Below are 13,393 nucleotides of genomic sequence, written 5' to 3'. Positions count from 1 at the left end.
GTTTCGGTTTTTCTTTCTGCCTTTCCAAACAAGTATTGCTTGATACTAGGCTTACAACCAGAACTCTCTCTTCTCATAACCCAGATGCTACATAAATGTTGAAAATGTTTTATTGAGATTCCCTAAAAGAATTGTTGATTATGGAGAGCTTTGTAGGGAGCTGGTTAATTATTGTGTTTGAACAGAGGGAGGCAAGATTTTGTCCTTTTCCTTAATGAAGAGCTAATTGTTAGTGAGTTTGGTTTTATTATTAGTTTTCATTTACTATTATAATAATCTCATACATCTTTTATAATTTGTTATTTGAGGGCATGTCCCTCTCCCTTTCTATTCATTGAATTTTTATTTCTTATTTTATTTTTTATAATGTTTAATTTTTTCATTTTAAGGTCGCTCTCTTAATGATTTAAATCACTGCCCAAGTAACTTTATTTTGCTTTCAGCATTGTCTTTGCAAGCACCAACAGTCAAGGTTCATTAAAGTACTAGTCTATTTTGGTTTATAATCTTATCTAAACATGAACGCATTTTTAAGTGTCCAATTACTATAAATCACGTGTCATTCATGAACGGTTTTCCGTACCTGTGTGTTCATACTTGTGTCGCAGCAGTGAGCTGCTCTTCTGGAAGACTTTGTCACACAGATCGCAGGCGTACTGGCCACCGACGGTCTTCCTCTTCTTCTTCATTAGAGGTGAGTCTTCATCATTCTGGTCTTCTGACACGCAGTCCGAAGCGGTGTCCACCACCTTCTGATCAAGAGAAAGATGGAGCGAATGAGTCAGGTATGTCCAGACCTTAATGTTTGCATGTATTTGTTGTGCTTACCGTACAGCTGTTGAGGATCACGGTCCCCTTTGTGTCTGTCAGGGAGTTGTCAGGTGTTTTGACGCTGGGGTTGGTGGTGTAGGTGTAGGTGAGCTGAGGGATGAGGATGGTTCGTTTGTTACCGGATATTGCCGTGCCAATGCAGGAAACACCGCCTGGCTCTGCTATAGCAACCAGTGTTGGCAATGGGGTTGTCATAATTTTTAGTGGACCCGTGCCGGCCTGCGTCACATAGATGGTGTTGCCTGGCAGCGGTTGCTTCTTGAGGCAGGTGAGGTTAAGCGGTTCCTTTTGGGTGGAGACCGGCAGCTTAGTTGTGGTGCTGGCTTGAGCGGAGCTGGACTTTGGAAGCGAGAGATCCAGCGGTTCACACTGCAGCTCCTCCTCCATGTCTTCGGTCTTTACAATGACGAGGTCATCGGGGGAGACACTGGCTGGAGGGGAGGCGGGTGAAGCGGCGCTTCCATTTTGGGAGTCCAACGAAGTGCCATCAAGGGGTTGAGTGGGAGTGCAAGTGTCTTGAGTAGGGCTCATTCCTTCAGGCACAGCAGATGGTGTAGTTTTCTTTGTTGAAGATGAAAGACATTATTCATATATTTAGGAAAAACTCATCATTTTCCAAGGCAACATTAATGACAACCTTATGTCTTAGGCTTGACAAGATTATTAAATAATTGCTCGATTGTGATTATTTCACTTAATAATCTGTGATTTAAGGTGCACTTTATAAAAAAAATGTTTGTAATCCAATTGCATTTTGCCATCCAAACGTTTTTAGAAGTTTGCTGCTTAATATTTTTGTGGAGACCTGAAAAACAGCATTTATTGAAATATAACATTTATAACAACAATCTGTCTTTGCTAAATAACAATATTAAGAAAAAAAAGTTTTGAAGTTTATGTGTGTCTGTATGATTTGTATTTATAGTTAGACCAGACAAATTTCATAATTGTTACAGCCCTATTTTACAACTACGTAAAATGTGTTTTACTTACCTCTTGGTTGTTTTCTTTCAGGTTGCCTGCAGCCTGGAGCAGTATCCTCTTGGAGCGCATCTTCTGGTACCACTTGATGACCGCCTCTAGAGGTAACCGGACTGTCTTGGCCACCTGAGACAGCTGCTCCTCGCTAGGCTCTGGGTTCTGACTGTAGGCCTTCAGAAGAGGAAGGAGACGTTCTGCCGCTCCACTCTTATCCTTATCCAGTAGAGAGGAGAGAGATATAGTTGTGGGCGACCCTTTGGCATCACTGTCTTCACAGTCCGAAGGCTTACGCTTGCCCAGGGAGCTGTCGCAAAGCAGACACGTTGCGTAATTGTGGAAGTTATCTCCACAGGTGACTCCACAGTGAACTGTTCCAGAGTGTACGACCGGCTCAGTTGTCACTGTTGTTTGCTTCCCTCCTTCTTGATTTTCATCTGTCTGCATCTCTTTGTCATCCTCACTCTGCATTTCGGGCTCGATCTTGGACGGAGAGGCCGGTTCGGTTTTGATTTTGATTTCTGGTGGTGCTGTCAGGTTTTGTTTTTCACATTTATCCTCCAGCGAACCTGTATTTTCAGTTGTCTCCTCCTCTTCCGCTGGAGGAGTGTTTGTAGTCTTCTCCGGGGATGATTTAGTCTCAGTGCTCTTCGTGTTGGAATTGGTGACAGGTATCTGTCGAACCACGAGGCTCTGCGTCCCATCTGCCCTTCTCACCAGCAGTAAAGTTTGCTGGGTGAGCTTTGGTTGTGCCGCCCGAGCTTGAACCAGCCTGGCAGCCTGTGCAGGCGTTATCTTGATGATAGACGCCGGTTTGCTGAGGTTTCCAGCTTGGACTGGTTTAATGATGTTTACATGTGTAGGTTTCGGGGGACATGATGTTTGGGTTTCAGTCGAGTTGGACTGCACCGACTGAAACTGCACCACATTTGGCTGTACGATGTCGGACACTGTAGATTTTGCCTGCGCCGTACTGGTTTGTGTTGCTGTGGGCTGTGTTGTGTTCACTTTTACTGCCTTGAGTTGTGAATCCAGCTGGGGGTTGTAGTTGATGATAATTTTGGCATTTCCGTCTTGTCCCAAAACCGGCAGAGAGATGGCAGAGATCACCTGCGGCTGCGCCTGCTGTGGCTGTAACACGACAGCTTGCGCCTGCGCCGGCACTTGACCTACGATTTTAGCGTTTGCTCCGTTTGCATTGGTGCTAGTCAACACCTGCCTGATAACATTCCCTTCCATTGCTGCATTAAGCGCATTTTGTAAGTCGCTTAGGTTGATGCTGATTGGCTGGACAAGCCCAACAGTGGGCAGGACCAGTGTCTGGACAACGCCTTGTGGAGCCACGACTCCATTGGTAGTGGCGGCGGCTATAATGGGTGTTGCTGGCGCAGGTTTGGGTTGCTGCTCGACAGGCTCCTGTTTGATCTGTTTCAGGGGGAGCTGCTCTTGTAGAGGCTTGTTGGTAATGTCCGTCTTCTCCCTTAGAAGGATGTGTGTGGGGCGAGAAACAGTAAGAGCCGTTTTCACTCCAGGTGTGCGAGGAAGGCCGTTGACCGCAGGGGTCACACTCGCACACTTCTTACTGCTGATGTGAGAGCTGTAGGACCCCGAGTGTGAGAAACGCTTCTGACAGTTAGAGCACTCATATGGCTTCTCACCTGGATAAACACAGTGATAAAGAAACTTATTAATTAGAAAATGTAGTTTCAGATATTGGTGACAAAAAAAAAGGTTTTAAAGGGAAATTAACACTTTTATTCAGCATTAATTGCTTGAACACTAAATGGTTCAAAGTAGCTTTGATGAACTTTAGACTTCTTTTAAAAGTATTAAAAAAAAATCTTACAGGCCCCCAATATATATTATATATAATATATATATTATAAAGTGCTCAGTTCTTACAAATAAATGAATAAGGAAAGTTCAAATATAATTTTTTATTTAAAAAAGAGATGTTTATACTGTTCATAATTGAATAAGAAATCATTCTAATTATAATAAAATATTTTTACACATATTTTTTTTTTTTAGAAAAATAGCATGAACATGTCTGCAACTGCACAAAGCTCATCAGTATTTAATGAGGTAAGTATTGTTTTGTTCATGATTGGTGGTCTGTTGCATAATTATTGTTTATTTTATAAAATTGACAAAAAGCAGGGTTAACCCTTCTGTGAAACAGGCTTTCATAGCCTTGGGTTACAAATGGTGTTAAACATGAACACTAACCTAAAGTTAAAAGTGGCCTTAAAGGTATAGTTCAAAAATTTGTTCTAAATCTGTATTAGGTTTTCTTCTGTTGAACACAAAAGAAGATATTTTGATGAATGTAGTTAAGCAAACAGTTGCTGGTCCCCACTGCCATCCATAATATGAAAAACAAAAACAAAAACATAAAAAAAAAAAAAAAATATATATATATATATATATATATATATATATATATATATATATATTTAAAATATTTGGTTACCCACATTCTTCAAATGATCTTTTGTGTTAAGAAAAAAAAGAAAGAAAACCATACAGGTTTGCAACAGCTTGAGGTTTGAGTAAATAATGATAGAATTTTCATTTTTGGGTGAACTGTTCCTTTAACCTGAGTTTACAAAGACATAAACTAGAGTTACATCCATTGCCAAAATAATTTGTGTACTTGACCGACCGCTGTGTATGCGTAGGTGCTCCTTTAGGTGATGTTTGTATTTGAAGGCCTTGGAGCATTCTGTACACTTGAACTTTCTGTTTCCGCCTGACTGAGTAATAGTCCGCTGAGAAGAGAGAGAGAGACAGGAAAAGGCAGTTGTTTGAAAGTGTTTGAGTCAACATGTGACTGTGAACAAAAGCTCTCGGTGATTTCCTCCACAGAGGTGTGAACATGGCGAAGGTGTGAGAGCAGCGCTGTACCTGCTCCCGGACGTGTCTGTGTGCGGTCATGTGACGGACGAGCTGCGTGCGGTAGGTGAAGGTGTAGCTACAGAGGGAGCAGCAGTAGTTGTCCTCACTCTTCTCATGGCGTAGTTTAATGTGCTCCTTGAGCGATGTGTGACGCTTGTAACCGCGGGAACAGTGCGGACAGGTGTGCAGCTGCGGGAATGCATCAGGAGTACCTGACAGACATAGGCACAATTAAATACTCTGTAGATTAGACAAAAGAAAGACAAAAAAACAAACTTGGTGGCTACCGTTCTCATCGTGGACCCCTCGCTCTGGCGTTCTCTGATGCTCCTCTGGGACGTCTGAGTAAACGTGCTCTGTTTCCGTCTGCTTTTCCTCATCGTCCACTTCATCATCAGCACCCTCTTCCTCATCAGTGACACACTCCTCTTTCAAACACACACAGGCAAATTAGATCAACTAAAACGCATACAAATTTCATTTTCTCAGCTTCTGCTCCAGCATGAAATACAGCTGTTGGACAAAATAATGTGAACACCTGGGAAATCTTTCTTTATTAAGGTGTTTTGCCTTTAATAGAGCTTCCAACTGTCTTAGAATAGATTCATACAATGTTTGAATAGCCTACAGTGAAAAGTCATGCATCAGAACATCTGTTAAATTGCTTCTGAGCAATCTGCTTCTTACTCTTTTTTTTCCAAGTTTGTCCACAGGAGGAGTAAACATATGTATAATATAATATTCAAGTCAGGTATTTATCGGGTTATTTGTCTGATCAGGGAAGAAGCTGATGTTCATCTTGGTGCTCCAGCTCTTCAGGTTTTATGATCATGACACCTTCGCATTTTACCATTGGTGTCTGGTAAAGTTTTTCCAATTACAGCTGTTTCCTGTGGTTGCATTTATATTTGCTTTTTGGGTTGAAACCTACACGTGCTAATATACAAAAACAACCTGACTGCAACCGCGTTTAGTAACCACACTTTAGGTTTAATCGAAATTTAATATGCACACAAACACAGATTTTTTGGGTTGGATGTAATGTAGGAGTTTTATTAAATTACAGTTGTAATTATATTTGACTGGGAAGTGGGGCAGTATGGCCCACGTCTATGTGCTATGGAGGCCCGTAAGGACCAGGTGACGCATTACGAATGAATAATGACCTGAGAGAGAGGAATGAGCTCACACACACCTGATCCAGCCATGCTAACCCAGCACACCCTCACGGACAAGTCAGTCCAGCTACTTGTCCCTTTACTACAGTAATTTCAAGCTCTTTCCATGACAAGTAGGCCAAAGTGCCCAAAGAAGCCAAGCCTTCCCCAGTTCTCAGCAAGAGTTTGAAACTGAAAACTTGTGTTACATCCAAAGATCCCTGTTGTTTTCTGTTCTGTATCTGAATACCCAGGCGGAATATAGTTAATGACTTTTAAAATCTGAACAGATTTTAAAGCACAAGGCATCATACACATGTATGTAAATTTGTAAATAATTACCGAGAAAAACTGGGCATCATACACCAAATGACTGAGAATCAAACAGTACCAGACTTTCAAGTTGTTCTGGATCCAACAAACTTGAGCAGGAGCATGCGCTGAAAACAAAATGTGTTCTAAAATCAGCTCAAAACATCAAACACATCTGATATCTTCTGACTGGATGAAAACGAAGTCTGAAGATGAAAAATTTCCAGTGTTTTGCACCAGCAATGTAATCTGATTATGCAAAAAAAAAAAAAAAAAAAAAAAACAGTTCCTGTTTTAGGTTTTTGTTCCTTGAAATGACCTGCACAGTCATTTCACAAACCTGTGCATGCCAGAACTGAAAATTATGATTTTCTGCTCATACAGATTTTTTGCCATAGAGATAAAAAATAATTTATAAACCTTTGGTGTTCTTACAGCTGATTCAGATCACTGCTGAATATCTGGCCCATCCTGTGGATGGCTGAAATCACAGATATCTAGATATTTAGATATCTAGCAAGTGTGTCGTAATCAGAGATTTTTTTACCCCTGATAGAAATACAATTAAAATGCATCTAATTGAATCTCAGTCATTGTTCCAGACACTTTGAGACGAGCTGAATCAGTATGCTGGATCTTATCAGGACTGATGGTTCCTAGACTGATTGAACTTTCATGGTCAACATAATGGTCATGTTATGCAATTTCATAGATTTATAAAGTACTTAATTCACAAAAACATTGTCCATACAAGACATATTACAGCTAAATTTCTGCAGGAGCATGCACCTCATTGGGAACTGAAAAAAAAAACCTTTGTGTTCTAAAATCAGCTCAAAATAAACACGATTGATATCTTCTGACTGGATGAAAACAAATCTGAAGCTGAAAAATCTTCATGCCCATCATACACTATGCATTTTTCTGTGAAATCTGTCAACTTGGAATCCTTTAAATCTGCAGACCATCTCTGATTCTAGACAACTAATGTTGACCCCCCCCCACCCTTTTTAAACTGCTAAAAGGTTAAGAAAATGAGTTACAAATAAATGAATCCATAAGAGCTCTCTGAGTGTTTTGCACTAAACTGACCTTTGACCCTTATTTCTTCTATTAAAGTATCTGGCCCCAGGCTGCCATCTGTTGAAAGAAAAAAAAAAACTAATTACTTCAGTGTTTTGATGAAATCACTTAGCTTTATGACACTAAGTTTTGTTTTAAATTTTGCTCTAACTGTTGTTTTATTATTGTTTATGGGGATAAGAACCCCCCCCCCCCCCCAAAAAAAAAAAAAATTCTGAAGAACATAGTAGAAAATGTAAAAACCTTTCAATTGTTTCATACAGGTAACCAGTTAACATTATAATTTTGTTCTGATCATGAAACCAAAGAATTGTTTTTACAATAAACTTTCAGAAACACTACTTCCTCAATCCCGCACCCTTATGAGGGGAAAAGTTCACCTATCCAATAACAAGTGCGGCGACTCTACTAGATTCTGCAGCACAAAAGCCATGCTATGGTAAGATGTGTTATACGTCAAGCATTAGTCACTCTTATTCTTGCAAGTTTGTCTATTGCACAGATGTTTACAAGGTTTATTTCAAAGCTCTGAACTACCCAACATAAATAAATTAAATGCATCAAGTTAATAATCTCTTATTGTTTTACTCACCGTCCTGTGTGCATGTTTCAGAGAGCTGCTGTGCTGCTTCGAGCTGGAATACTGAGGACTTTAGGTCGGGATCGTCAGCAATGCTGTCCTCCTCTGCAATGTGCAGTTTGTCTTCATCATCTGAATCTGAAGTTGCCTCTGGCACACTGCTAAAACTCCTCACTACATGACAGAGAGAGAGAGAGAAGGAGCGGTTTAGTTTAGGATCACAGGTGTTCACAGAGATGCATATTCTTTTTGCACTAATGGCCATGTTTAATTCTGTTAAAACACATGTGCATGTGTTTGCAAACAGGACACTTGTTTTTTCTGTTAAAGCGGTGACGTGTCTGTAATCAGTAACAGCTGATACAGAGGGTTCCAACATGTAAACACACACACACTCGCATGCAGAAATATATGAGCATATGTACAATAGAAGGTAGAATCTGTGCCCTGAAGACAGGAAGTGAAGTGCAGCTAATTTTAGATCAGTTTCCTGCAGCCCAGAAAAGCTTTTTACCAGCTGTATGACATCATCAGAAACACAATAGAGAACAAAGGGACGATTTGAAAAGTGTTTTTAATAGTACTGTCACATCGATTTTGACATATGGATTCTTTGGCTAAATCTGAGAGCACTAGTAAGCCTATGAGGTACTGGAAAACTCATCTCTGATGTGAGTGTGTGTGTGTGTGTGTGTGTATGCACACATGTCAGGAGGATACAAAGAATACTTCCAGATGTCCATGTCAAATTTGTGTGTGTGTGTTTTTTTTACACCGCTTTAAACATGTTTGGTATCAATGGAGCTCATCCAGTTTCTTCTGCTGGCAGAGTTAGATTTTATCAACAGGAAGTGATGTAAAAGTGATCCAATTATGCAAAAAACAGTTCCTGTTTAAGGTTTCTGTTCTTTGAAATGACCAGAAATTAACTTTTTTTGTTGTTGTTGTTATTTCACATACCTGTGCATGTCCGAACTGAAAATTATGGTTTTCTGCCTTACTGACAAAGAAAAAATAAAATAATAATTCAAAAATCTTTGGTGTTCTTACAGCTGATTCAGATCACTGCTGAATGTCTGGCCCATCCTGTGGATGGCTGAAATCACAGGGTTTAGATATCTAGCAAGTGTGTCGTAATCAGAGATGTTTTTACCCCTGATAGAAATACATTTAAAATGCATCTAATTGAATCTCAGTCATTGTTCCAGACACTTTGAGAGGAGCTGATGTCTCTGAATCAGTATGCTGGATCTTATCAGGACTGCCTGAACTTTCATGGTCAACATAAGTAAAATTTCATAGTTTCATAAAGTACTTAATTTACAAAAACATTGTCCATACAATCTAAATTTCTGTTCTATTCTTCACACAAATCTACTGTATCAGAAGCACTAAAATACTGTTTTTTGTTTCTCTTTTGGAAACTGTCATTGCATGATTGTATGGAAACTAGCAGCATGAACATTCTTCAGAACATCTTCTTTTGGGTTCCACAGAAAGAAAGTTGAAACGACATGAGGGTGAGTAAATGATGACAGTTTTTAATTTCTGGTGCACGCTAAATGACACACACTTCTTTATGCCCTCTTTATGGGTGAGTTTACACTGCTGGCAGGTAGAGCTGTTCAAGTGTGACCTCATAATCAACACATTCAGGTCACCATGGTAACCTCCATTTCGTGTGACATTTCCTGGGATGAGGTGATTTGGCTTGTTATAGAGTGCACCTGCCACCATATGCACACACACACACACGCACACATAGAAACTCTGACTTTGTTCAAGCAAGTACAGATTAAAATAGGAACACCTAATATTCCGAAGGATCAGCAACCGAAAACACAAATAAACAATTGAGTGTGTTGCACAGAAGAGCATGGACCTTCGAGAATTTGTTTATTTTTTTTTTTTAAAGCGTTGTCATCACAGGAATAAATTATATTTTTTGATTTTTCACCAACATGTTTCTGCTTTGTTCATTCACACAAACAGAAGTCCCTCCCAACCCTCCCCCACCCTAAAAACAGAAAGAGAAAAACCCTCCCCTTTACCCTGAGAAACTTTCCCCCTGCCGTACAAAGAGGCGGCGAACCACCAGGAGAGATTAGCATGCAAAAAGAGATGCTCAGCAGTCACAAGCCCCCCCACAAACACCAAGTGAAATCTGATGTCTTTAATGCCCTCACATATCCCTTTTCCATCAACAGGGAAGTGTGAGAAGAGCTCAGTGCTACAGGTGTTTGTATTTGTCCCTCGCATACATGCATTCTCACCATACATTAACAACACACATTAACACATGCATTACAGTATTCTTCACTGTTATAATGTAAATCGACATTAAGGCCTTTTTTTAAATAATGTTTTGAAAATTGAATTCACCTTGCCTCTTATATTGGATATTCTTCTTTATCAGAAATATAATAATAATAATAATATTAACAAGACATTGATTTTACCCTAAAACTGTTAAACTGAAAATTGTGTGTTGTTAATGCTAAAATATTTAACGAGATCTGTATGAAATGCAAACAATAAATGTTTCACTCTTCATAGGCGTAATGGTTTTTATACTGTACAAACTGTATTTTCTATCGCCTCTACATCAACCCTACATCTAAACCTCACAGAAAACTTGCATATTTAGATTAAAAAAAACAACAAAACATTTTAGTTATTTTTGTTAGCCATTTTTGTTAGCCTTTTGAATTACAGGGACACAGGTAGAGTCCTCATAAACCACCTTCATACCTATGTCATATCCATGGCATTATACAAATGTGTTTCCTCGTGAACCACGTAAACATGTACGCACTAGCAGAAATAAATAGGAGAATTGAAAGCAGGCGGTGAATTCTTAAAACAAGAGAACCATCCTGACCAGACAGAAATGCTAAATGTTAACATGTGTGGCTTTAAAGGTCAAAGGTTGACTGAGGGTCAGGAAGATTGAGTGGGGGAGGGGGGAACAAAGTGACCCGTTTTAAAACATAACAAAAACCCAAAGCAACTACTATATGTCTTTCATTGTTTTGTCTTTCTGTATCTCACTCGAGATGTGCATGTAAGTATAAAATGCAAAATATGTTATATGTTATATATTCACTCACACCTGCAGGACTGATACATATCAGACACAGAGAAACACGCATGACAGCTGATGCTACAGTACTTATGGTGGCATGTCTTTTACAGACGTGAGTAACTGAACCAATGAAAACGAGTCTCTAATAGACCCCGTGACCTCATTTCCGTGCTGTAACGCCTTAAAGATCTCAAGGTCTAGTGGACATGTCAAGCGCGAGAAGCAGCTGCGCGAGGAATGAAAATAATGGTCTCAGCAGCATCAGTGCTCCTCCTAGTGATTACGTCACACCAGCCGTAGCTCAGACAATACATCCGCCTCCGCCAAAAAAATAAATAATTTAAAAACCCGTTCGCGGTGTATTCTAATAACATTTAATAAGCATATTCTATCACAAGAAACATCCGAAACAGACCTCAGCATAGACAAAATAGGAATTTGCTCGGTAACGACGGACACAATGAATCAGCGCCTCTCTAGACCTGAATCCTAACTGTTACATTTGTTTCCTTACAAAGTATGTGTGCTGTAAAACAGAATTCTTCATAAAACAGTTTAAATCGAGTTTATATATGTTAAAATACCATAAATACTCAAAAAATACCAGTGAAAGCACCTATGTAGGTGTTTCGTCACCTATCCTACCTGGCTCGTCTCCGACTCACGCGAGCAGCAGCCCCGCCCTCACTGCAGCAAATAACGGTCCACATCGCCATTAACGTTACACAAATACCTTACGGAAAAATCGACCTGTTTTACTTCTGACCAGTAAAACGACGGAAAGCACCATTAACAACCACCTTATGCGCTTAAATCTTTCGTTCCGAGCCACTTCAGGGCTGCTGAAACCGGACTTCTGCGCGAAACATAAAAATATACCACAGGAACCTGTTTTCTAGCAAAGAGCGTACAACGAAATATCACTCAATAGTGGATGAAAGCCAAGTAAAAGGTCATTGGTCATCGGTGTGAGCGATGCGGACGACATGCACGACTGCAATCAAACACCATCTTCTCTCTCTAACGTTACCTGCACAAGTTGCCATTTGCCGTGGCGTGTGCTGGGCGCCTCTCTCGCGCTTCGCTCGGGCAGATCGCGTTTCACACACCGATTCCCCTCCACCGCCTGTGCAATCACGGCTCCGGACACGCGAGGAGTGCGATGAACGGTAAAAGAGGACATTGGCTCGCTCCGTTGTCTCCTCACCGTTCAGGTAAACACGTTGACGGCTCCTGGGCGTATTACGTCGCGAGCGGATCCGCGCTCGTTGTCACACGCACGCACAGGAAAAGGTAGCTCGGTGCTCATAACTGCACGGCGGACAATATTAACGTTACAGGATTACCGGAAAGGTTATTTAAAGAGAAAGCGACCTCAACCTAGAAGTCGGCATCTATTCAGTGTTGGGCGTGGATGTTTAGATAAGACGTGGACGACAGCAATATGAACATTGAAATTGCTTTAATAAATCTTATGTAAGATAGCACATTAATTTGTTGGCAATTTTCTGCAGAATGCAACACTTTTTGCTCTTATGAAGAATTGGCAAACGCTATATTTAATTAGAAAACAAGTTCTTATAATATGGCAAGGTGTTTTTTGGTATTAAATAAATAAAAATATCTTGTAAAATCTAGAAATAACATTCAGCTAAATATTGCTCGCTTTTAAGAGAAAGGGCTGGACGTTCTTAAAGAGACAGTTCACCCACAAATGCATATTCTCCAATTATATTAGGGACTGTCACCATTCACTTATATTACCATTTTTTTGCAATGAGAGTGAATGGGGACTGAAACTGTCATTCTGCTGAACATTTCCTAGACAAGCATGTTTAAAAACAACATGTTAAATGATAACAGAATTTTTGTAATGAACTGTCCTTTTAAATGTTTAATTAGATTTGAGAGCAATCGGCGTTATGGCACCAACAACTGTCAAGATTCCCACTCGAGTCGTCATTTAAATGCAATAAAAGTATATGCTTTAGCATTGTATCAGTACTGTAGTTTTGAATGAGTGTGGCATTGTTTGATTCACTCAAGTTTTTGATCAGGACGAACTCTGAATCGAAATAGTTTACCGCACACGCAGCGGGTGCACGAGACGCGCGTCCTTCCGTATAACGGTCCGGGCAGACTCAGGTATAACGGTGCAGCACACTGGGACAGCCCAGCCCGCACCCATACTCGTGACTTCATAAGTAGTCATTAAACTAGTCCAAAGATAGAAAAAAACAACTGGAGACAATTTAAAACAACTTTTCTCCCTATCAATCTTATGTGTAAGATCTGATTTCAGCCGGTGGGACTCACCGTTGTTGCGTCGTGGCTGTGTCTGTTTTCTGCGCTGGCACCTGGGGCCATCCGCCATGATTCCTGCACTGTGTCTGAACGCTGCCTCGCGGATCGAGCCCCCTCTCCCCCTCCGGTTACCCCCTCCCCATAACAGGCCCCTCTCCGCACCTG

The 13,393-nt window shown here is 40.4% G+C and overlaps 1 protein-coding gene across 5 annotated transcripts in view; it reads right to left on the bottom strand.

Annotated features, from left to right (window-relative positions):
• The window catches only part of LOC113121053 (zinc finger E-box-binding homeobox 1-like), a 16,816-nt gene extending 3,423 nt beyond the window's left edge, over window positions 1-13,393 (bottom strand). Inside the window, exons 1-9 of one of the 5 annotated variants that reach the window (XR_003294665.1) lie at window positions 13,241-13,392; window positions 7,852-8,013; window positions 7,269-7,316; window positions 4,995-5,135; window positions 4,717-4,919; window positions 4,475-4,580; window positions 1,825-3,467; window positions 829-1,392; window positions 584-752 (exon numbers count right to left, since the gene is read on the bottom strand). Coding sequence is in view for 4 of the 5 variants with exons in the window: in XM_026291281.1 (XP_026147066.1) it covers window positions 584-752; window positions 829-1,392; window positions 1,825-3,467; window positions 4,475-4,580; window positions 4,717-4,919; window positions 4,995-5,135; window positions 7,269-7,316; window positions 7,852-8,013; window positions 13,241-13,298 (3,094 nt within the window). In the remaining variant the exon portion in view is untranslated. Of the gene's footprint in view, window positions 1-583; window positions 753-828; window positions 1,393-1,824; window positions 3,468-4,474; window positions 4,581-4,716; window positions 4,920-4,994; window positions 5,136-7,268; window positions 7,317-7,851; window positions 8,014-11,954; window positions 12,281-13,240 lie in introns of those variants that run through there. The other 4 variants (XM_026291281.1, XM_026291293.1, XM_026291300.1 and 1 more) reach the window with 4 other exon arrangements.

The sequence above is a fragment of the Carassius auratus genome, chromosome 2 (assembly GCF_003368295.1).
Source record: "Carassius auratus strain Wakin chromosome 2, ASM336829v1, whole genome shotgun sequence".
Taxonomy (NCBI): domain Eukaryota; kingdom Metazoa; phylum Chordata; class Actinopteri; order Cypriniformes; family Cyprinidae; genus Carassius; species Carassius auratus.
This window is presented reverse-complemented; position numbering and strand designations above follow the sequence as displayed.